Source organism: Seriola aureovittata, chromosome 9, assembly GCF_021018895.1.
Source record: "Seriola aureovittata isolate HTS-2021-v1 ecotype China chromosome 9, ASM2101889v1, whole genome shotgun sequence".
Lineage (NCBI taxonomy): Eukaryota > Metazoa > Chordata > Actinopteri > Carangiformes > Carangidae > Seriola > Seriola aureovittata.
In genome coordinates this window covers 19,602,110-19,627,929 of record NC_079372.1, presented here as the reverse complement: position 1 = coordinate 19,627,929, position 25,820 = coordinate 19,602,110, and the positions used below count along the sequence as shown (strand labels likewise).

General features: G+C 43.8%; 1 protein-coding gene across 1 annotated transcript in view; it reads right to left on the bottom strand.

Annotated features, from left to right (window-relative positions):
* tafa5l (TAFA chemokine like family member 5, like) overlaps nt 1–14,087 on the bottom strand; it is a 47,282-nt gene extending 33,195 nt beyond the window's left edge. Inside the window, exons 1-2 of the mRNA XM_056385765.1 lie at nt 12,813–14,087; nt 215–364 (exon numbers count right to left, since the gene is read on the bottom strand). Of these exons, the coding sequence (XP_056241740.1) occupies nt 215–364; nt 12,813–12,909 (247 nt within the window). The 5' untranslated portion in view covers nt 12,910–14,087. The remainder of the gene's footprint in view (nt 1–214; nt 365–12,812) is intronic.
* Nucleotides 14,088–25,820: the final 11,733 nt, after the last annotated feature.

Below are 25,820 nucleotides of genomic sequence, written 5' to 3'. Positions count from 1 at the left end.
TTGGTCGTTTTCATGCCTCACGTAGCTCTATAAAGAATCTCTGCAGTGGCGCTTGCTAACCAGCAGTTAGCTTAATTACTTTCTGTTACTTTCACAAAGCTAGCTGTGGGAAACCTAATGTCTTTCTGTTGTTACCAGGAATAAATTGACTCATTCCAACATAAAAATCTGTAAAATCTGCCCTCCACTAGGCTAGAGAGGTCATTGAACTCACCGTCTACACAGGCCGGCCTCGCCCTCGTGGTCCCGGCGATCTGGCCTCTCCGGCAGGCGCAGCGGGCCGTCTGCCTGGCGATGGTCCGCCTGGGAACGCTGCTGTCTCTGTTGAGCATCACTATCTCGCACGTCCCCACCGCCAACTGGCCTGCCAAACACAGTAGAACAAAGTACATCACATTAGCATAATGAGACTATAATGAACGTATTACAGAGGAGCAACTGGTGTTTGAAGGTACAAACAACCGGCAGCCTGGACGCGGAGCACATGATTACTCTCATTTAAAAGTCTCAAACAGAAAAATGAGAAACTGATTCCGATGTTTAAAAGCAGCAGGCTGAAGAGCTTCTCCAGATTTAATACAGTATGGCTGGTTGCTCCTGTGATAAAAGCGCCTTTTAAGTGATCATGTGGAAAACAAAAGTTTCCTCCAAGAATCTGTTAAATGGACATTTTCTGTTTGGTTAATCATAACTGCAAGTTAACAAGCCCACAATTTCCAAGCTCCAAGATATGAAAGTGCTAGAAGGAAAGGAACAGCATTACTGCCTGCTTTACTTTTCTCAGAGCTTTAGGGATAAAATCAAAGCGGTTTCTCTGACTGTGAACATGAATACATTCAGCAAATTTCATGGTAATCAGCCCATAACATTATGAAAACAACAGAATTGGTCGTTTGCTCAAATGACTAAAAGCAAAGCACCTGAAAAGGGTCACAAGGCTTCGTCAGAAGTCGGTTGACATTGTTATAGCATAGGTGAGAGGTCGCGGTAGAGGGTGAGGGAAACAAAACACGTGAGGAAGAACGCAGTTGGTTAGTGCTGACAGTCAGTGTCGGATCTTTTTAACCATGACCACCATCGTTACATCACCGTGACCACGTGTGCCTAGATCTAACCAAACCTGTAATAAATATTTTAAAAGAAGTAGAAACGTGCTTTGCTGAGTAAGCTGTTATTCATGAAAAAATAATAAAATAGTGATGGTTAAAAGAGGTCAGCAGATGAAGGTAACCTCGTATCATGTGCGTACATTTATGGGATTTAGAGTTCTGATGGTCGAGGGAAAGAAACTGTTGGTAAGTAAGGAAACGATTGTCATGAGGCGTGACATTTGGTATTTTTGTTTTATGACTAAATACCTGCAAAACGACATTCAAGTTTAATGGTAATGCTACGCTAACATGCTACGCTAACATGGTAAACATGTTGCATCAGCGTCAGTGTGAGAGTGGTCTGGTGATGTAGAGAGGAAGAAAATTTTTATTATATTTCTATGTAATAATTTCATATTCATTATATTCGATTGACGTTTAGCAGATTTTTTTGTCACAGGTTAATTGTGGGAGAATTTTGGGAAATCAAAGCCATAGCTGGTCTTACATCTTTTTAATTAACACCCTGACATAGTGTTAGAGAACAGTACGTCCAATGTTCAAAATCTTTTTTTTTCTTTTTTTCCCCCAGGAGCAACTAAATTACATTCTTAAATATTGAAAGTTCAGATTTTGGATTTTTTTTTTTTATTTCACTAATGAATTATTAATGCAACTACTGGCTGAAATAATGTGTGACTTGGTTGACATGGCAGTGGCTGCCGGGCACCATGTTCCCACAAAAGAGTAATTTTCAAGCCAACTGAAGCTCTACTGAGACGGCAAATGGACAGAATGTCTTCGAGTGATGATTAGCTTGCTCCAAAATCTCCGCAGTGTGTGTGTGTGTGTGTGTGTGTGTGTGTGTGTGTTCTATCAATGCACAGAGAATAACTTCAGAGTTTTCCAGGCTTTAGAAATTGATGGATAACTCCCTGGCCAGGAACCTGTGGTTAAGAAGGTGTTTGAGTTTAAAGTTTGTCAGGATGTGATCTCTAAATTAATTATAGAAAGTGGAGAAATCTACAACACACACGTGATTCAGCAGCTAATGGATGACGTGGGAGGTAACAAAGAGTTAAACAAAAAAAAATAAATAAATAAAAACATCTAAGAGTAAATGTTCTTCATCATTCTGACTTTTTCATGTCAGGGGACTTTTTTCCAAACTTTTCACTTAACTTTTTTACTTGGCAAATTGCATGATGAAATGATTCTAATTTGAATCGTGTTCATTTGAAAAAAAAACTTTCATTTGAGTTTTCGAGATTCTGTTGCAGCAGGAGTTGAATTCCCAGCAGTGAGAGCTGCTCAGCCTTTCAAAAACCTTTAAACATACTCCCGTGTCAAGGTGAGGAGATGAGCTTTGTGCCCAGACTTGCAGCTACAGCTCCTGCATGGCTCTGATGATGGTTTCTGATGAGTCACACGGAAAACTTTCCAACAGTCACTGCGAAACAAAAGAAGAGCTGTAGTGAAGATGTTTTTCAATCTTTGGATTTAGTAAATGAACCCTCAGCTTGGCCCTTTGTAGCCGACAAGTTCACTTCATGTCAAGGTAGCAGTTTTGTTTGGGGAAATTATTTGGAAACCCGAGGGAACATTTAATTGTCTTTTAATTGGGCCTTTCTGGCGTGTTTGAGGGAGTTAATAACTGTTAATAGTCTTGTGTTTTATAGATAAACAAGCTTTAATCACAGTAAATTGCTTGAGGGCGCATCCACTACGTTCAAAAGCACATTTGGAAAAAAATAATGTTTCTATATATGCAGATGACACGCTTGTCGTTTAAAATCAAAGGGAGTTTTGCTGCAGCCTAAAATGAGCAAACTAATCAATAACCAGCTGAACAATATTAATATGCGTGAATACATCAAATCTGATTCAGCCTGAGCTGCATTTCCAATTAAATGTAATGCATTTAAAATTCACAGAATATCAACGGATCTGCTTTAAGTTGAACGGTAAAGCTCAGAGAAAGTTGGAGAAACTTCCTTCACCTTTGTAATGATCTGGGAAAAAAAGTAACATGGCTTCTTCCTTCTTTTCTTTATTGAATGGAAAGCTGCCAGTGAAAGCCATTCAGGCTGACACTGAAATAAAATCAGCTCAGCGAAGGTAGATTAGGAGAGGAGTCTGTGCTGCAGTTCCTTTAAGGTCAATACCTGGCATTCACTGACTATCACTCCTTTATACTGCTGCCTGTAGTCGCCTCCCAACACCCTCAAAGGTTCATTAAGGGAGACGCTAACTGCTCTATAGCATGAAATGACTGTAATAATGGCAAAGGTTGAAAGGACTGTTGATCAACACAAATGACTCATAAAATTACCTCGGCAGGTGTTTAGACCTTCGGGTTTCAGACTCTACTAAGTTTCAGAGCCAGACACGTTGGAAATATTGCGGGGGGTGATTTCCACTGACCATGGCGACCCCGTAACCTTTATTATAGCAACATCACACAGTCACAGTGTCTCCTGGCCAACACCTGCACAGACGCCCTGCGGTAAAAATGTTATTTAGGTCCCAATGAGCCCTCATTTTTCTGACTCTAGAGAATGTAACATAAACTTTGAGTGATGCCAATATTTACTGCATATCAATTAGTTTATGGTAATTTTATCAAACACAAAATTATTTAAGAATATGCACCAATTAAGCACAAAATAAAAGCTGAGGTAGAAGTTTTAAAACCACCCCTGGGCTTGAGTTTCTCAAACTGCTAAAGGTAAAATTTTGAACTTATGCAAAAGATAAAAGTAAAAATCCTTCACTTTTCCTCCCACTCACAAGTTTAAGAATAAAACCTATTCATTAAACTTATTTTGACTTAAAAACGCTCTTAAATTTAAGAGAACCCCAGAGGTCTGCAAGTGCCTCTAAAGCTCAGTAATTAACATGTATCTCGTTTAATCCTCACAAAAAAACCTAAGTGTATAAATGACAAGATTATTTCTTGGCTCCGAGTAGTTTCCAGGCAACCAGCCGAGACTCCAGGAAGTTACTAATCTTCTCATCTAACTGTCAGGAAGCAAAAGATGTGTATTTCCCAACATGCTGAACTGTTCCTTTAATAGGTCCTTATCGAAGTGGATATTCTACAACAAATCAACGGATCAAATTACCATGAATCAAGTGACACACTCAGGTCTGTTTCTCCAGCGTTGTAATCCAGCCTTGTTATTGACCTTCTGCATGTCAAGTTATAAAAAAAAAATAGCTCAGTACCCTCAAACTCTGCTCTCGACTTCTTCAAACTGTCTTCATGGTGTCTAGAGAATGGATTTTACTTCTTTTTTTTTTTTTTTGTAATCCATTGGCATCTTTGTCAGGTGATATTTCCACTTGACCAACAGTTTAACCTGCGACATGACATCCGGAGAACTGCCGACTGAGTAGATATTCATGAAGAAGACTTACATTGTTGGTGAGTCCCTGACTTTCTCTCTGGCACCATGAATAAGTCAAATTTTCCATTTCTACGCAGGAAATAGCAAAATCTAATGTTGAAATCGGCTGAAATCTATTGATCGTCGAGATTTAACCCCTTTTTAACCATACTAACTAACTCTTGCCAGGCTGAAAGGACAAATCTGCATCTCCATGAATGTATTAGTGACTTGCCGTTTCTCCGTGGCAACCACCACGTTGTGATACAGGCTGATAAGATTGGTGTGTTTCCACATTAAATTATTACCTAGGCCAGTGTTGGGAGTCATAAAACACAATCACCTCTACAGAGAACCGCACTGCACTTTTCATTTCACAGCATCAGCCGGGCTGCTGCCCATCCTCGTCCCCCACCCGCCATCGCTGTCGCCGTCACCATCACCATCACCACTCAGCCCACCCTCCTCTCTGTTTTTGCTGAGGCGAGTCCCTGTGTACTTGGTGTGTGCTTGGAGGATGGAGGTGCCATCAGATATCAACGCTCCCTGCCACGTTTCAACGCTGAACAGATGAATGGGCTTCATGCAATAAGCCTGAAGGAGGAGAATAGTAAGGCAGGGGGTGGGGGGGGGGTTGCTTTGTAAAGTGCCCTTAGCAAAGGCCAGTGCTCCATCATACACACAGGAGTTAATTCATGTGACAGGGGGTTTCTGTCACTCAGCAGCGTGAAGACACTTAGGCTCGTCTCTATTTCACATGATGACATGCGCATACGGCGGCGAGCGGCGTAGCCAGTGAAGGATGGCGGCGTGTTGCTGTCCAGGCTCTGGATCCTGTCAGAAACAACATCTAGAGGGCTACAGGACGCCGATACAGAGCACACAGACTGGCTCTCAGCACTGACTGGCAGCCTGATGACCTTATCTCTGAATCACAACACCATCACAAGTGCAAAGTGGCTGCACGGACGCACACACACACAGGCGTTCAAACACACACACACACACATACGTACACACACACACAGGCGTTCAAACACACACACACACACACACACACAGCTTAGAGCAAAGATGTGTCTGTGCTCTACATATCAGCTCTTTGATCAGACACACTGCAGATCGCCACAGTACAGGAGCACAAATATCTTAATATCTCTGCCTGAAATAGGCTGCCAGCGGTCCGCCATCGCTCTCACAATGTTCCCCTGATTCAACGTGCGTCATTGCAGGAGTGAGGACCGGTGGGCACGCTGAGGTTATTAAAATCACACCGGCTGACCCCGACCACGTACAGTGAATACAGAGCCAAACCAACAATTATCCTCTCGGCGGTAAACATCGCAATCTAATCCAGCTATTTACTGCTCTGTGGAAAGCATTCCGTTCGTTCTCGCTTATCTTTTCACTTGTTTGTCTCTTTAATTAAGTGCAGATAACTACATCAGTAGTTAGTCCCAACTGATAAAATACCTTTATCAGATCTAACAGGCAATCGCATGAGACACAGCTCCGCACGGCTCCCACACAACTTAAACCAGACTGAGGCAGCTGTGAGAAAGGCTATGCCTCTGCTCAGGGAATTTGCCATAAAATTATATGACAGGCTGAACTGAATGAACTACGACAAGGATCCCATTTCCATATTAAAGCAATCTTCCTTTATAGATTGTAATTATTTGCGTGCTGCTTAAGACAGAAGGGAGGTTTGACAATGCCTTATTGCGAAGGGCGTCTTTTCAAACTACAGTTCTGAACCACATTTACTAAAAAATTCCACTTCTTGTTAATCTAAACACGTGGCAATATGTGTTGTGTTCGGTATTACTCCCATGGAGACACAGGCTACGGCGCGGAGCCGTTCTGCACCGGCTTGGCTTAAACGCTCTGGAATCTAACCAGTTTTCCCCGAGAGCCAATCAGACTCTAATCACTACACTGGCATACAATAATAAGTCTGAGTGATTATCTTCGTTCCATTGTATGTTCCTGTTTTGATAGAAGTGCCGTTCTCAGGGCTGAAAATGGAGCTGCCAACAAAACGCCAGTTTAGAGAGCGTGACAATCGTATTAACATAGGCCTACATCAAATCAGATATGAATTCCACTGATCTTTAATGGGAGATTTAAAACACTGTCTGAGATGCTATAAATATTAATGATGCAGGTAATCAGTCAAAACTGATTTGCAGTGGCTGCAGTTATCAAATATAATATGTAATGAGCGCCGACTAAAACCCCCGACACCACCACAAATCTTAAATCCAGCCAGATATCGCTAGATTTAAGCCGTTCACATGATACCATTTAGCCTCATGTTTGGGGCAGTAAGTAATGATTACCTTCATTATCAATTATGGATGAGCTCAATGGACTGCACACACACACACACACACTCACTCATATAGCAAAGGCCATAAGTTTGGGGTCAGGGTTCTTGCTCAAAAATACTTCAACGTGTGGACTGGAGTTGTTTAGTCCCATCAGAGCCATCAGATCCAAAACTAAAAATATTCAACTTCCAATAAGAAAAGCAGCGAATCCCCACGTGGATTTGGAGAATGGGCCTCATGCAACAACCAGAATTAGATTTGCTCTGACGTGGTACATACTGTACGAGTGACTCACTTATTTCCTCTTACAGTACTGTAACGTCTGCTGTCTGCTGGTGAACACCCCGCCATTATGACACCCAACGGTGCAACATCACCTGTGAAGAAAATTCTATTCTGTCTTCCATCTCCATGACTGACACGTCCCCCCGGAGCACCTCCCATCTCAACTTCTGGTAACTAATTTCGCGTCAAACCGTCCGTCTTTATTTCTGTCGCGACACAGCTCTGGCGTGACAGAGTCCTGACAGCTGCAGCAACATGTTCTCGTGTTGTCATCCGCTGAATTAGCTGCAACAAAATGCCTCTTTTCATCACTTAGTAATCTGCAATCTGCGATCTCGTTGTTTGGTCTTTAATATGTTAGAAAAGTGTGACATTAGCACAGTTGGACATTATCTGGCCTGGGTTTGGTCTCTTCTGGCTGCACTGCTAAGACCTCGGCATCCCTCATCCCTCTGTCTGTTATTAACAACTCAGGATGACATCAAACAGCAATCTTGTTTGACTGAGCATATGCTAGTCAAGGCAGCCACAGCCAAGTGCATCTCATTACCTTAACACCATTTGACGTGCACGGCACAGTGGGTAGCATGTAATAGGACACCAGGTGAGGGAGGCAGATGTTTGACTGATCCCATGCTATACGCTTCCTGACACCACCGCGCTGCTAAACAAGTAGGGCAGCGGAGCAGTGGTGCAAAACATGTGCTTTATATTAATGCACCACGTTTAAAGGGATTTTTCATATACCATTTGAATACTCCACAGCAGTCCGATCAATATTTATGTAAGCCAACGACTCTCTGCTGAAGTCAGAGGACCTGTAATGGAACCTAAGTATGCAATTTAATCTGAAGCTAACAGAAATGAGTCAGGAACAATGGTGGAGGGAAGAGCGGGAGCAGCTGCAGTGACTTCTGGAGATGAGGGGTATGTTATGCCATTACAGGATGAAACTCATTTATCTGCGAGAGGTAAAATAAGCAGCGTGTTTGGCCGACAGTCAGTCCACCATTTATTGTACAGAGGAGCAGCTCCAGCTCTCACATCCTGATGACAATACTAGCTGGGGTTTTTCTGCTCTTCACATTTGAATGTGTGCCGTGTCCGAAATGTGGGAATTTTTAAAGCTGCACCGAGAGGGCGATTTTTATGCAATCACGAGCACCCGGCGGGGCTGCAGAGACACATAGGAAAAAGCGCCGCACCCCCCCCCCCCCCTACCAACTCAGATGCCAGAGATGTGCTCTATTTGCCCCAAATTTAATTCTCGTGTCAGGTGTGTATTCCACTCCGCCCACAGAGAACGACAAATTGAAACTTCACGTAGCAGCGGTGGGATGGCGCTCCCTCGGGAGGAAGCCGGACTCAACGGCGCTGGATTGTTTTCTCTCTCCCTGGAAAGCAGGAGCGTGCTGCATGGCTTGCTAATGTCACTTTACAGGACTTCAGTTTTTGCTTGTACAGTTACCACTCGCTAACACTGGACGCTGACGTTGTGTGACATTGCCAAGGGCAGTGTTAAAATAGAAAATATTCCCTTTACATACGTCCCATGCTAGCCTTAAACATGTCTTGTGGAGGACTCGTGATGGAGGCCTCTGATGGATTACTGTTGCAGTGATGCAGCACAATCCGGGCTGCAGAGATATTACAATATAGAGTATACTCAGACAAATGGGTGGTGGATGAATACAGGCTTGAGGCATAAAGAGTAAATGTGCAATATGCCTTTGCAAAAGCAAACAGTAGCTCTGCTGAATGTGATGCAGAGAGGGCCGTAAAGACGAGGTGACTCACTTCAAATTTCACTCAGATAGCCCTCCAGGATGCCCTCCCACTTTAATGCAAACACAGAGAAAATGGTGAGCGTCAGAACACCATAACACCCCCACCCCCCACCCCCCATAAGTACGGCACAGTAATGTGTGATTGCCTGAACTGTGAGTTTAATATTCAAGCGCAGCCCTCCCAGAAAATGTGATCATGGCATCAGGCAGAAAATAGAGCAGGACATAGGACTGAGGCGACATTACTCAAATCATTTACACCACTCTGCCAATGATGGAGCAGTTTCAAGCCCAGAGCTTTCTGCAGAGAAAATAACAATGCAGAAATACACTGAGCGGTGCACTACACTCAACCACAAGGGAGGTCAAAGCTGACGGCTAGAAAGAATTCATATTCGGGGAGCTATGAGATATGAGCTTTGTGTGCTGCCAAATTGATTTAGCTGTAAAAATTCTTTTCATTTTGTCCCATAAAGATGCTCATACTTTTACAGCTCCACTGCCTATGGAAGAAGCAGGCCTCGATGATTTGCTTACAATTTACAGCCAAGGTCATAATCAAAGCAGCTCTCCCTTTGCATGCTTAATGCCGCCTTGAAGAAGACTGGAATGAAAATCATCCTTTTCACTTCAAAAAGTCTGTAATTCTCTGCTACTCTGATTAGTTTAATGCTTGGATGGATAGCCCCTGCTCCCCCGAGTTAAAAGAGAATACCAACCAAAGATTTTTAAATTCATCATTCTGGTACCCCATGAAGACTTCCTGTTATACCACACAGGAGCTGAGTTGTTAAAAAATGGAAGAGAAAAAAAAAGCAGCTGTGATGGCGTTGCAGGATAATTTACTGGGATGATAATCAATTTGGTCTGTAAATAATATTTGGACAGGAAACATCACACGAGTCTGTCATCAATGGAGCTCTGTGCTGATTGTAAAGCCGACATGAGTCACCTCAAAATTTAGTGACACAGCCTGTGGATGTGTGTCTCGTAAAAACCTGTGCCGTCATTACCATCGACAGCTTGTGCTGCAGATCCAGGATGACAGGATGGATCGTTGTGTCTGCCTCTCGGCTTCAGGACGTTGTTGTTTGTGTTCGGAAGCGCTGGCTGGATTCTTCAAACACATCAGGTGGCACGTTTGTTATTACATGCACTGTAAAAAGCAGCATTACTGTCTGTCGCACTAAGATGACACCGTGCTGAGGAGATGCATCTGTAGATCCAAATTAAAGTAATTTGGTTAATTCAGCTCATTTTGTATTGATGATATTTGCACACATTTTAAATAAAGTTTGTTTTTTTCACTGATCAGGAAGTGATCTATGATTTCTAGTTGGAAAAAGCAAACTACTTATGCTAAGTAGTTAGCGTAAGAAGTGATACCTGAGGAAAATGCAAAGCTGCATCAACTGATTCCTTAATGCAGCACAACAACTGACAAATTATCCATTTGAAATGGTTGTTGTACTGCATGTGTTAGCTAAAGGCTTCCTCTACATCCGGCAGACATGGAGCAGCATTAGCATGAATTTGGTGTCGTTTTCTGGCTGCGTGAGGAACTCCAGTATAATCACTCTGCTGTAAGATCTTCAGCTGCTAGATGTTCCATTTTATTCAGCAGCTAGTTGCTAACTTTGTCCGCCGAGACTTGGTAAAGAAAAGTTTGTGGGCTTGAAAACCGAAAAACAATGAGCCAAAAGAGGTTAAAAAGCTCCGCTCTGTGTGGGACATGCAGAAAACAGACGCTCTGATATAATAGGCTACTGTACAAACTGTTGGACTGACAGGTGACCTTTAAATGCAGTGCAGTTACACCGCAGCAGCGAGCACTTGCCTTTGCATCTGAGAGGAAAGAAAATTTGGGGATTGCTATTTCCTCATTTGATCATTTCAATTTATTTTCTTTTTCATGCTTTCACTTTAAGTTGAAATTCATTCTTGGCATTTGAATTCTGTGAGCCGAGCTGGAGCAAAGGCCGACAGACCGCTCACCTCACATCTTACAAATGTGGGTAAAAAAAAATCCTCGGCCGCCCCTCCCCACCTGTTCACACCAGCCCAAAGGTTTGTGGTTGACAAAGCAGAGAGAAGTTGCCACCGCTCTCTGACTGCACCACTGAACCGGAATGTGATCCAGTGAGGAGAATCCAGACATTTCCAAATTTATTGTTGAATAAACTGGCAACGCCGAGAGCGGCTGACAGGCCATTCATCGTGACGGGCGCTGGCCCAATGGCGTGCGCGGACAGGGCTGCTGTGCTTTGATTTCCTGTCTTGGCCGCCATTGACAGATGAACTATGGAGTGGGTGGAGGCGACGCAGACACTCACCACCACAAGGCTTCACCTCTCTGCCCACAAGTTCACCCACACTCGACGCCGCTTTCAAGGGCCCCCCATCCCCCTCCCCTCCCCCTGTGGGAGTCACGAAGATGGAAGTGGTAAAGAGTTGCTCTTATACTCGCTGACGAAACAATCAAACATCAGAAGTAGATTTACAAACAGTGCTGACCGGTCACAGCAGCCGTTTGAAAGGAGCGTTTTTAGCAGGATTGGAAAATTAAAATTACAGATTAAAAATACTTCATTCTTAAAATTCAGCTCAGCGCCGGGAAGAGGAGTGAGCAACATGCAGAGAGTGTCAAAGCCCCAATCGTATCCAGAGGTTTTAACTATCGGGCCAAACCCGGGAGAATCTATTTACTCTAGGAATATCAAGGGTGGCAAAGTTCACAAGAGATTGATTGAGTGATTTAGTACAATAACACGCTAATGAGATCATTTTCTGTTGAAAATGAGTCAATAATGGCTGAGGGAGGAGGGGAGAAGGGAGGGGGGGGGCTGCTGTGGCTCCTCAGATAATATGCAAAGGCTTGAAAGATGGTTTGGTTCACGGGTGGCAATAAGAGGCTGGTGACAGTAGCATTCTGGGAGAAAACACTGCAAATTAGAGGCAGAGGGAGCACATTTCAGCGCACAGGCAGTTCATTTTTCACATCAGTGTCTACTTTTGTTCCCGGCAAGCTGCCAAAGACATTGATGTAGGCACTATCCCTCCTCCACAGCGGTAATTATGCTGCTGGCCAATGCTTGATTAAAAGATCTAATCTGCAAACTTAGTGTTCAACATCTCCCAACAAGTACCAGCGCTTTAAGCCTGTTCTCTGCGTCTCCGACTGCACTGGAATCCACAATGTTTTGTCGTGGACGGCAGCCAATGAAGTGCAGTGAAACATCCTTTTGCTTTCTATTCTGTGTCAGGGTGAAGGTGTAATTGCACCAGGCGATGTATTATTCACGAGGAAAGCGTGGCGTGGATGGATATAGCCTTTAACTGAGTGAAATCATACAGCTCTGGAGGCAAAGGTCTGGCCTTTTTTTTTTTTTTTTTTCTGTCTGCACCAGGAATTAAAACAAGCAAAGTGTGCTGTTGCTTTTTTTCACCTGAAGCTCAATTGTGGCTTGACTAAATTATAATCCCAAAGAGCCTGCCTCATGTTGCAGCATCAGAACAGGAACAGATGATGAGGTTAGTTTGGAAACAAGGTTTACAACTATTCAAAATGAACTTCACACTTTAAACTGTCTCTTATAGGAAGATTATTGTGAGAATACAGTCATTAATACACTCTTATATTGCGGTGTTAGGGCCAGTAATGTCTCTGTACACTGTGCTCCCTGCAGGAATATTATCACAGAAACAACAAATCAGATGAAAGAAACAGCCCACGGTACAACAAGGTCACCATAAATCGACTAGTTATGAGCACAGACATATTACAAGTCCCCGTGTGGCTGTTTTATTGGACATTATGGGCCTTTTCCCACAGGACCACAGCATGTGCAGCTCCATCCCAATAAGACGCCCTGGGAGAGAGACAGTGGTGCCGCTGACAAAGTAATACATAGCTGTAAGTGTCCTTACCCTCTCTGAGCAGATGGGAGTAGATGAGCCAGAGGAGCAGCAGGCAGCAGAGTGACGCACCTCCACCTGCGGAGAGGGTCTTCACTCCAGACTGCATCCTACACCTTTAGCCTTTTAGATTATCCAAACTTTGAACGCTCGTGCCGCTTAGATGTCAAGCAGATCAGGGCAAGAGTGGCTAATCCAGTGGCGTCTCCACAGCCTGTCGTCGGCATCCATTTTGAGGTTATAATAGGAGAGGGACTGATAGTAATCCCCCCTTTGCTTTTCAAATTCCCTCGGTGAGCCGCATATCCATCCAGGCTGCTCAGCGCACACACATGCTACACACACACACACGCGCGCACACACACACACACACACACACACACACACACACGCAAACACACACACACGGAGGCTACAATGTCACCAGATCTGGCCAAGTTTACGCAGCTGTGGTTTCAGGACCTGGAATTCACTGTCTGGCTTCTGCACACACCAAAAAAAAAACAGTTAGTGTGAAGATGAAGAGGAGTGAGCAGCAGCAGTCTCCCGCAGTTTGGATCCTCACACGGAGATGCTGATGATGCTGGTAGTAAATTCAGCCACTAAACACCCTCTGAACGCCGCCGTCGCCTCTTTCTTTCCTCCTCTGCGCTCCGCACTCTTATTCTTATTATTCCCAAACAACTTCTGCACCGATGCCACTGTGCTCTGCGCGACTCTACGGAGAAACGCGCAAGTTAAACCCAGGCGGACATGACGAGCACATCAATCAGCACGGAAACTTGTCCGATAAACGCATCACTCCAGCGCCCGAAAAACCGGCGTTAGAGAGAGAGAGAAAAGAAGAAGAAAAAACAGCTACAGGCGCAAATGCGTCATATGTGGCCACATATGCACGAGCGGCGCAAGAGGAAATGTCACGTCAAAAACAAGAGCGGCGGATCTCACGCAGCGCACCGCCGCTGGACAGAAACGCACTTCTGCGCGCGTCAGCGCAGGCGGTGCCGCGAAGTTGGCCACTCTTGTCACCTGTATGAGCCTTTGTGGAGGCTCTGGAAGATTCTCAGTGCTGATGCCTGGCTCCGCGGGCTCCGAGGAAAAGCTCCCTTCCTCGCAAAGTCAAATGCTGGTAACAGATGAGCGTGTTAACCCAGTCTTACTCTGTCCCCGGCCGGCTTCATTTGCTCTGAGGCGACACGAACAAGAGGGACCCCCCCCTTCAATCCATGGAAGGAAACGCTGCTGCTGCTGCTGCACACCGAGTTGCCTTGAGTTACAGTGTTTCCATCTGCTCTCTCTCCCTCCCTCTCTCTCTCTCTCTCCCTCTCTCTCACACAGACACACACACACACACACACACAAACACAGTGTCCCAATTCCCTCCTCAAAGTGGGGAAAAAAAAAACTTTGAGCTCTCAGGCTATAAATCCCAAACTGAAGATGATGATGCTTATTTATACACATGGAGATGTCCCGTCTCAGCCCACAGGGAGAGGCGAAGCAGCACCATGCTCCCCACATCCTGACATGTTACTTCTCTCCATGTCTTTATGCCCTCTTCCGTGGGCGGAGAACGCCCTTGAGGGGCTGCATGGTCTGGGGACTACAGTTACCATTTAGCACACTAGCATTCTGGGAAAATGGTGAGACGTTTGCTCCTTTCAGAGGCCTGGTGTTACAGCACGAGCAGGGCCTCAGAACTCTTTACAGCAGAAGTTACATTATTATATACTGCAGTAATATCACATCAAGTCTCAAGTGTGCACACATAGGGGCACATGCTTCCCTGAGCGCGTGTGTGTGTATGTGTGTGTGTGTGTGTGTGTGTGTGTGAGAGAGAGAGAGAGAGAGCTAAAGCTTTACAGATGCCAGTCTGTCTTCTGAAAGAGCACCATTTAAGACTCCCCTGCCACTCGAGGACCATTACTATAACTCATTTCCATCTCTCTCTCTCTCTCTCACACACACACACACACACACACACACACACCAGATTCCATGACCAGTGAATGTGCACTTTATTAGCAGATGGAGAAGTTCTCCCAATGCGCTGCTGTGCTATGAGCCTTTCACTGAACGGCTTTATGATGACGTATTAGCCCGGGCCAAGGCCTGTCACATTATCAGTGTAATGTGTGAAGAATTACTCTCACTGCAAAAGGACTATACATTTTGTTGAGTATTAAACGGGATACCATGTGGATTTTTTCCTGCCACACAGGGGGCAACCGTATCTTTAAACTCAGCTGATGTTTTTTCTCTTGCATCACGGCGACCGGCTGCAGCAGTTTACGTATATGGCCGACTGTGGGAGAGCTACAGGGAGAGACGAAGGTCTGTTCTCTGCTCTCTGCTGAAGCTCGGCTCAGCCAGCTATCACAGTTAAGAGCCACGTTTCAGTCTGTGTGAATGATGTCCCAGCAGGGGTTGCAGTGTAATTAATCATAATCCATCACTGTGACTGACAGGGTTGTAAAAATTCTTTGCCTCTTTTTTTTTTTTTTTTATACATACAGGATGTTTGAAGCTTGTGCACACACTTTATAACTGTCGACCACATGTGATCATTATGCTTTTTCAAAGATTGACATTGATGCTTCTGTGTTCTGTGATCAGATCAAACATGTGTGGTTTTTGCCCGGGGGCGGAAAGCAACTAAGTACTTTAGTTAATTACGGCTACGAGGTATTTGCACTGACAGTAATTAAAATGTCTTCAAATGTCAACGTATGAACAGCTTATATAATGTGCAAAGACACTGACCATTGGATGAGAAGATCAATAAATATAAAGCTAAAGCTAGCAGCCAGCTAACGTTGTTTAGCATAACGACAGGAAACGACCTGTCTCTAAAGCTGCCTACCAGCAGCTCAAAGCTCTTATCAACACCTGGTGTCCCGTTTGTTTATGAAGGGGCCTTCTTCTGTTACCTTTGGAAGGAGCTGCTTTCCTGTTTCCAGTCTTAATGCTAAGCTAAGTTAGCCGACTGCTGGCTGCAGCTTCATATGTACAGTAGAGTACAAACACTAGAGTTGGAAATAAATGAGGATTTATTTACGGCTAAATGTCTATAAGCTACTGAATAAATGAAGTATCAATAATGAACATACAACAGAGAGGCTGTGATCAGACGTGGATAAAGCTGACCTTTGAATGAACTGATCACTTAGTTTGGCAGCAGCAGAATGAGCACTGGGTTTGGAGTTACCAGACAACAGTGATACAACTAGGGCAACAACAACTTCTCCAGGACTTTGAATCAATAATTCAGAGTACAGTCCGACATCAACTCTTTCCACAGCAGAAATAAAGTTTATTTTACCTTTTGCAGCATCGTCCTGGGGCCGGCGGCTTCCAGTTGGACCTGGTGTAGATAAGTTGGTACCGGTTTAACTTGGTGCCCTCCCAGCTAGGATGACGCTCCCCGGGGTGAAGAGGTTGCCAAGCAACGAGGGCCGTGCAGCGGTGCTTCTCAGTTTATCCGGCAGGCTCCCTCCAGGGTGGACGGAGCAGATGTTTAAGGCTGATGATGATGGTAGATGATGGTAGATGGTGCAACCTCTGCTGGTCTCTCGGCCTGTTGTTATTGTAGTCAGATAGACTTTGCTACACTCACTCTCCTTAACCAGACTCCTTGAATAGTCTTGAAAGTAATTTTGTTGGCCTGGCAATAAATCTTCCAAAAACACCATCAAGGTTAAACTTGTTGAAGCACGAAAAAATATATTTTTAAAAAACTTTGGCTCATTCAGTTTGGTATAGAGCTACAAACTCAGGTTTGTTTCAACAATGGATAAAAAAATAAATAAAAATTAAATTGTGTGCAGCTTAAAGATGAGAACAAGAGGCTTGGTGAGCAGTTACAAGAAAAGGAAAAAGAAACAGAAGCTCAAAACAACTCAAATGAAATGGGAAAAAACAAAATGAAAGAAAGAAATAAGAAAAAGAAAAATGCTAGATCAATTTATCACCCATGAATTCTGGCCGGAGAACTGGCCTCTTGTGCCCGAGTGGCAGTTGATTTTCCTCTTGTGATATATAAAAGTTTCATTTTGTTGAATGCAGCCTTTTTCATTGTTCCGAGAGCACATCACCGGGTCTTGGCCTTTTTCGTGAGATTCACAGCCGGGGTTCTCCGAAAGGTCGTAAAGCGAGTTCACGTCCTGCTGTTAATTTTATTATCAGGACAAAACACTGTCCTCTTCAGGTTGGAGAAGTCTGGCCCCAGCGTCTGACCAGTGGAGTTTCTGATTCAAACGCACCGTGTTAAACACACACGTGACACTTCGTTAATGTTATTAGTAACACCTTCGCTTTTCATAAGGGCATCCGACATCTATAGATCCGACTATATAGAATGTAGATGGTGCATATATGCTTTTATAACACTGGAGGTTCAGGCCGCAGCACTTTGCTTGCTAACTTTTCAGTGCAGAGGGAGTTCCCATGTGACAACAGACGACTGAAAGCCTCGAGAGGTGAATCAAGAAGAACCAAAACAAAACCAGCAGAAACAATAGAGCAGTTGATCAAGTGTCTCTGTGACCTAATTACATTTACATGTTTTCATTTGGCAGCCGCTTTTGTCCAATTGTGACAAAGATCAGAGGTTCAGTCCAAGTCAGAGCAGAACAAGTGAAAGTCTTCGAAATGACAAGTTTTAAAATGATTATCACTATGATTTTTATTATTATCATTACAAGAGAGAGAAGAAGAGGTAGGTTTCAAAGAGACTTGATTCAATATGTTTGAATATAGAATATATTAGTTGCTTTGGTTCTGCAGCGTTTGTCTGACTGTAGAGAGGGAGGTCGGAGGTCTGGGTGTTTACAGCCACAGAGCTGATGAGACTCAGTGTCTTCATCAAGGACACTTCAGCAGGGACACAGTGGTTTGACCCTGATCAAACTCAAACTACGAGTCTGGTTCATATTTTTTACTTTCTTAAAGCTTCAATTGCATATTGCAGCTAATTTTCTGTTTCGTTAATCATCCCTGTTCCCAGCGTTTCACATAAACACGCTTTTACTGGAACAGGTGGAGCATTTGTTACAGTTAATTGCGACATTTGTCAAATCATTGGGGGAAAAAAAAAAAGAAAAAAGAAGCAAATCAGGACCCGCCGCATTTATGAGCGTGGGCATTAGCATAAGCAGGCGATGTGATTTGTTAGCTTAAATCAAACTGAGACAGGCCACATCCACATGGACACACAACTCCAGTCCTCGGTTTCCAGCCACCAGCTGCTCACTGGCTTTGCCTCCGTGCTGCAGAGGAGCACGTCGGGGGATCAAATGGACCTTCTGCAAAATATCTGCGTCCTGCGTAGTCACCAAGAGACGTCCAACAACAACAACATGCTTTTGTTTTTGCAGCAGGAACTTTAATGCTCCACAGAAAAAAATCTGTCTGCTGAGTAAAAGCACTCAGTGCCACTGGGCTTGAAGGGTAGCTCTGAAAACTTGGTATCTTGCTCATTTACTGAGGACACCAGCTGTTTTCTGCTTGGATTCACAGCGGTTCCAATTCCAGTGTTGGGCCAACCTCAGAGTGGGAAAGAAAAAAAAAAAACTGACCAAAATGTCACAGAGATGTTGCACTCCACTCCTGCAGCATTACCTCCTCCTCCACTGAGCCTCTGTGTGCCCGCTATGTTCACTGATATTCAAAAACTGACATTTTCACCACCAACTTGGCGAAACACAAAGCGTCCATGGAGCCGAGCCACTAACAAACCAAACCTTTATTTAGTCAAAGTCAGAATGTTTGAGCGTAAAGACAAACGACTGAGCAGTTATGGTTTGATAATTTGAACTCGTGTGACTGCGTCTTTAAATCAGCTCATGGCGTCCTGGGTCTTTTTCTCAGCACAATTGCCTCTTTCCATTGACTTTGTGTGCAATTAGTCGCTCTCAGTCAGAACACAAAGCAGCGAGATTGTGAACAAAATCATCTTCTGCACCAGCAGGATACAGATTAAAAAAGAAAAAACCTTGCAGTTTACCAAAACTTGGTAAAGCAGGTGATCCCCTCAAGACCGCGGCACTGCTATTATACGTGGCTCGACCTGCAGACGCTCGCAGCGGCCGTCTTCTCCGCCTTCTGAAATATCTCTCTGTGTTCCACATGGATGTCTGCTTGGTATTTACAAGCACAACTCCCTTTCTCACTCCCTTCATCTGGGCAATGTGAGCGACATGCCAGTCAGACGGGACACGGACTGGACCCCTTTTTCTGCTCCGCTGGACAGAGAGTCATGTTGACAAGCCACTGCAGAAAGGGAACGGAGCGTCTGTCCTTTTGAGGCGCAGCAGACCTTGAAAGAACAACACAAACACATTCAAGTGCAACAGCAAGGCCCCTTGCGCAATTACTGAAGATGCAACGTGCTCCTCATAATGATTCAGACTTGAAGAGTTTTCTCCTTCTTTGCAGCTTCTTCCTATGGATCATCGCTGGGTGACATTAATCTGCTACACCATTAACACGCACGTCTGCACATACCTCACAAAAACAACCACAAGCTCAAATTAACAATGGTATTGTCACGTAATTAAATGTGCGTTTTGCTCGTCTCATATGCAGATAGATGCAACACAACGGGTCTGTGTATCCAGTTTGCGAGGGCGTTTACATTTCCGGCTTCAAACACCCAGGGCTGATAATCTTTTCCGCACACCATAAAAGCCTAATGGGTTTCCATAGATTTGCATATAATGACATTTGTTTGCATTAAAATATTTATTGTAGCATGAGTAATGTGGGATTAGGATTAATGCACACTGAATCATCAATGGCAAATGTTCATGTTATGCATCAATCATATGTGAGGGAAAAACAGGGACAGCGAACACACTGCAGATACAGGGAAACAACTGTAGCAGACAACACAACGGAAGTGCTCCAGGCCTCTAGAGGGAGCTCTAAGTGGAACACCATGAGCATTTAAGCTTGAGCTATGACCCGGGAGGCCAGACCAACAACTGGGCCTTTGACCTTTGACCTTTGACCAAGTGAGAGAGTATGCAGAAAAAAAGGAAGATGCGATATAAAAAGGTGGATTGTGTTCTTTTTTTTAATATTTGGTCGTAGTTTTTACAATATTATAAAAGAGCAACAAGCGTTAGCAACAAGCGTTAGCGTGCTCATATACAGTCTATGTGTGTTCTGCTTAGAGCTCCCCCTTGAGGCCTGGAGCACTTCCGTTGTGTTGTCTGGATACTCTCTGTTTGGCTTCCTGCAGCAGCAGTTTTTTCGTGTGCAGCACATTTTTCTTTCGTTATATCTGTTTTGTATTTTTTCGAATGTGTTTTTGAAGTTGCAGCGCGTTTGCCCTTGTCAGCCGCCGCAGTGAATTACATTTAAAGACATTAAAAATTAGCATTTTGAGGATTACAATTTGAAGATGCATAATTAATGCAGCAAATTCCATTTCACAGCGACATAAACTACATTATTACACAAAAATCAGACCACGAAGATAAAGCAGAGACCATACAGGGTTGGGTTTGTTAACTAGTAAATATTGACCCACCAACTTCATATGAGTTGCGGTGATGCTGAAGTCGGATCAATAATGCCAAGTCAATAGAAGGGCAGTGATTCCCAACACCACACCATTATCACTGTTAGTGATTTACTGCCCTGTTTGCATGTGGGATGGAGACTCTGAGAACATTTCAATTACAAAGTGTTTTTCTTGTCTGTCCCCTCTCAGTTGTTTGGATCAAAACACTAACTTGGGGAAATTCAATATGGTGCCATGCCCCGAGAAATCCAGCCTATTTTCTGGCCTGTCAACTTCCAAACTGTTGCCACTGATGGCCCAATAAAAAACAGAGACTAACCCTGTAGATGAGGATGTATACAAAGACTTTTTTTCTCTTTTTCTTTCTTCCAAACAAACATACTTCCATTGTTGTTGCATCGTATTGTTCTGCAGGAACTGTGGCTTTGGAGTGTTTGGTTTTGATTAGGAATGTTTAATGGCCTCTACACATTCAATTATCAGCAGCCTGCTCCGTCAGTCGATAGTCATCCTCTCATTAATGGCCCAGAACTGATTACCAAGGACAGAGAGAGAAATTGGTGAAATGTTATTCATTCAAAGCGCTAATTAAATCCTCCTAGGTGGGACTTTCAATCCCACTGGAAACTTTATTCCGGCTTTTCTTTTTTTTCTCCTAAAAAGCACTTATAGTGATAGTACACCTAAAAATAACAGTGGATTTCTGTCTAAGTACTTCTCTGTACCGCCGCCGCTGCTGATAGAGCTGAGAGGTCACACTGTTATGAACTTTGTTTTCTTACAAGTCACTCAGCCATACACATCTAATCTACCACAGACCCCCCCCCCCCCCCCCCCCCCAAAAAAAAACCCTTCTGTTAAGGAATGTAGATCAAACTGAAGCCCTGCACAGCAAAACGGGAGAACAGTCTGCTGAATATCGATATCATGTCAGAACCTTTGTCTGCTTGTGTTTGTTCTTTTTGTTGAACACAGCATAGAGTAATAAATGTCAGAGAGGTATTTTCTGCCTTTTCTTTCTTTATTTTATTTTTTATTTTTTGCAGTCAAGGGTGCGCAGCTTGCTCCTCTCTCTCTTCATGTTAAATGGAATAAATGATCTTGCTGCCAAACAAATTGAAGGACCTTCTCCTGATGGAATACTTGCCTCTATAGTCTGGATCAAATGATAGCCTTCACATCTTCGTACAGCATTTTGTCAGTGCTGAAAGAACCGTTCAGTTAAAAGACTTTCAAAAGGCTGAGCTAGGCGTGCTGCCAACAGTCTATCGTTCCTGTACAGGGGCCCCTCGGTTTAAGCTCTCCGGCAGCGGCAGGAGAGGACACACACAGGGACATGTGTTAAGATTTTGTGTCAGAATTAATTCTACTGGGGCGTTGTGTAGCGTAGTGGTCTAAGCAGGCGCCCCATGTGTAGAGGCTACAGTCCTCGCTGCAGTTGGCCCCGGTTCGAATCCCGCATCGGACGGCCTTTCGCTGCATGTCATTCCCCCTCCCTGTTTCCTGTCTCTCTCCACTATACTATCAAATAAAGGCATAAAAAGCCCCAAAAAATATACTTTAAAAAAAAAAAAGAATTAATTCTACTGGAAATGTTGGTGACAACCGGGGCTCCCAACCTCGATACATCTTGCTGTTGTGACGCACCAGCTGAGCAACATAGACAAAGGAATATTCCCTGGGTCACCCCAACACCCCCTGGAGTTCCTTCTCATTTAACTGCGCCCATTCATTTTGTCTCCTGCGTTTCCCAAAGCCAAACATCCCCCGTCTATTGACATCGGTCGAGAGGAATGGCGGCTAAAGGACGCTGAAGGACAGTAAAGTAAACCAGATTCAATTCAAAATATGGTAAAAAGAAAATCCACTGAAAAACTAAAATAAATCTTTTTAAAAACAGTCAGTACAGTCAGGATAATGTGACTCGGGCTGGGACGGGGAATTGCCTTTATTGTACACAAGTGGCAATTACAGTTTAATGGCACTCAGGCTTTCCCCTTAATTTCCCAAGACTTTCTTGAATCAGTTTCTCAAAAGACATCGTCGCTGGGCCACCTGACTGATGCTGAATCCAAGGACCCGGTTCAACTGTCCCCCAAATAACCCCCGAGCACCGAACCCTGACGGACTTTAATCAGCAGCACCAGCGCCACATTGTCTGAGAGCAGGAGCGCAGGAGATCTGAGGACAGGGACAACACGGTGTAAAATCAGGTTACCCAGACAGAGGTATTTCTGTGGAGAGTAAAGTGTGAGTCTGAACTTTAATAAAGACATAGTGCATTGTGGGTCATCCCCGTGAGCAAAATCTGGGACAGTCCTGAGCCCTGATGGACTAAACCAAACACCCACACCAGACAAAAATGTCAATATTGGACGATTCTGCAAAACCACAGTTCATGTTCAACATTTTCTATGACATCCAGCACCAACGTTTGTCAAATTCTCACTCTTGGAAATATCTGTGCATTACAACTAGGAAAAAGATTGTAGAGTAGTTGCAATATAAGAAAGTAGATTGATGAATGCCACTCTTCTGGTAAGATGAAAGCGGGTGCCAGTCAGCCCTAATTAGCATAGGTAAGCACCTGAAAATTCCCCTTAAAAAGCAGACGCAGACAGACGTCGTGAAGAGACACTGTAAGGGAAAAAAAATAACAAAAGTTTTTTGTTTTTTTTAAATATTATAAATGACAAAAATATTGTAATTTAAATAATAAAATATTATATATGTTAAGTAAATTATCAAATAAACTCAGGAACACCGTCTGAAAATTCACAAGAGTAGGATATTTATTCTTGCAGCAAGGGAACAAGTTACACGCAAGAGCTCGCAGTGCAAATGTTTAAAGAATACAAGATTCACACAGAATTTATACACAGAATATGTGAGAGTGACCTCACATCTTTGCTGAAATGAGACAGACACAATAGAGACTCGATTCATGCCTTATCATAGCTAATGTTTGGGTGTAGTGGCTAGGAGGAACAGTGAAGGTCACTGCGCTCCTCTCTGACAACTCCTGTCTTAAAAGTAAACACAATAATAAAAAGTTCTATTCAGGATAATACAGTTTCCCTTTAAGATAGTTACGTTTATCATAAAGTATCACAATTTTTCCAACAATATAATTGTAAAACAGAACAAAACACAATAACCACTTATTTTGCTCAAACATGTCAGCACTCAAATGTGCGTAAGAGACTCTTGAGTGTTCGTAGTTTCTGTTCTTACATAAGAACAAATCCCAAATAAGAAAACATCGGTGAATGTCAAAGGCAAAGATTGAGTTTCCTCCAACTAGGAAACTAGGAAAATATACTGTTTATTGTCCAACAGTGAATACACAGTATACTAATGTCAGTGGTGTTAATGCTCATGTTTCTGTGCATATCGACCGTTATCTCCTCATCTGAGACCGGTGAAGCCACGTCTCATAGAGCGCGTGTCATCCCTCACTACCCAGCGCCCTGACAGACTTGATGTAATGATGATGAATGCTTCATGTCGCTGTATGAGCAAAGTCCGTCATTAAAGAGGAGTCAAAGTCAGCAAGCTGACTCAGTAACGTCAGTCATACTGTTCTGTGCGGTTTGCAAGTATTAACTGCCAGAAGTCAGACGCACCAATTAAAGCTGTAGCAGCGAAACTCCAGAGTGTATTGAAATTAAATTCTGGTGTTTTGTTGTTTATGAATTCAACTTTTCATCAGTAAGAAGAATATTGACTAATTTTATCTTTCAAAGTTATGTAGCCTCACCTTAAAGGTCCCATATTTTATAAAGGTCTCTGTCCATGTGTAGTGTGATTATAGATCAGGACTAGGTTCTATATTAATACTGTGAAAGTATCAAAGCCTCAGTCCACAGAGAAATGCACACAGCCTGTATTCAGAAACTGAGCCTTAAAACCAGCCGTCAGGACGTCTGGAACTTTGTGATGTCACAACAAAGCAGTCACCAAGCCCCGCCCACCTGGACCCACCATCCAACCTTGCAGGATTTGGTTTTATTTGAAGTGTGTCCATGAAATCTGCTATGTTTTTATTTGATCAATCAGAAAACAGTCAGCCAATCAGGAGGGAGGAGGCTGACTGATTGATAGAATAAAAACATGGCCGACCTGTTGTAGCTCCAGAGAGAAGTAACACAAACTACAATGAGATGGTTTTTGGTACTTAAACTCACAAATATATATATATATATATTCTTATGGAGAACAAAACTTCAAATAAAACATATGGGACCTTTAATACTATATTAAAGTGATACTGTGCTGTGTACAGCTATGCGAGTCAGGGCATGAAGACAGAGGACGCCTGGGATCCCATCGCAGGACGTATCCAGACATCAACATCACTCTAACAAACAGCAGATTTCCTTTGTGCTCTAAAGTGAACAACGCTAACCGAGAAAGCGATCATAATTTACACACTCATCCCACCAACTCCAGTGTAGTTCCTGTATCCTGTTCGCTGCGGAGGAGCTGTTGTGACAGTCAGCAACAGTTGCTGCTGCATAACACTCAGCCCCCCCAAAAAAAACGTTTACTTTACTCATGTCCGCGAGGCGGCCGTGAACGCATCCTCTTGCTCGTCTCTTCCCCATAGACACATGCCGCTGTGGATTTCCATCAAGGCCGCTTTTAATGGGAGCTGTTGTAATCACTGCCTGTAGGCCTACGGGCGTCACTGGTTTAATCTTGGTTCCAAACTCCTCAGGCCCCAGGCTCTCTCATGTGTCAGCCTCGCTTTCATCACACGGGAGAGAAAAACATGGAGGGATACCTTCAAACCACTGAAATATGTATAGGCGTACCCTGACACCAACAAATGCGTGCAGTTTGTGCCGGCTGAGCGGGTGACTCGGGTGCCTTGAATTTCAACACCAGCACAGCAGCACGTACATGCTGCGCTCCACTTTGGTGTTCGCCTCCAACAGGCGGGGGAAAGAAACGTGCGACGCGGCTTACTGTCGGTGCTCAGAAGAGCAACAGGGACAATGGAGAGTGCAGCAGTACAGTAACAAAGTGTCTCCGGCTTGTTCTTTCCCCCCCCTCTCTCTCTTTCCCTGTTTCTGTCTGTCTCTGCTGCTTTGATGCGTTTCCATGAGAACAGTGAGACAGAGCAGGTAGGTGTTGTTGCCCCTGGTGTAGGAACAACCAGAAAGCACAGAGAGGAAGCTGCGCTGGAAGATTTTTTATCTGTGTTTTCTCCAGCCAAAGCACTTTGAGGGAAGTCAAGGCGAGGTTTCACTTGTGCACACATGTGGCCTCGCACATGTACAATAAAATTTAAATATAGCACACAGCTACTGTTTACCGTCACACCACGACATACTCTGAAGAACATGATAATGCGCATGCGAATGCCGAGATCTGCATAGTGGTGATGCAGATTATTTTGTTCTCCGTCGTCATATCCTTTTAAAAGTCAAAATGAAATAACAGTGAGTGTGTTACGTGGAAGTGACTGTATCCTGACGAAGCAGCAG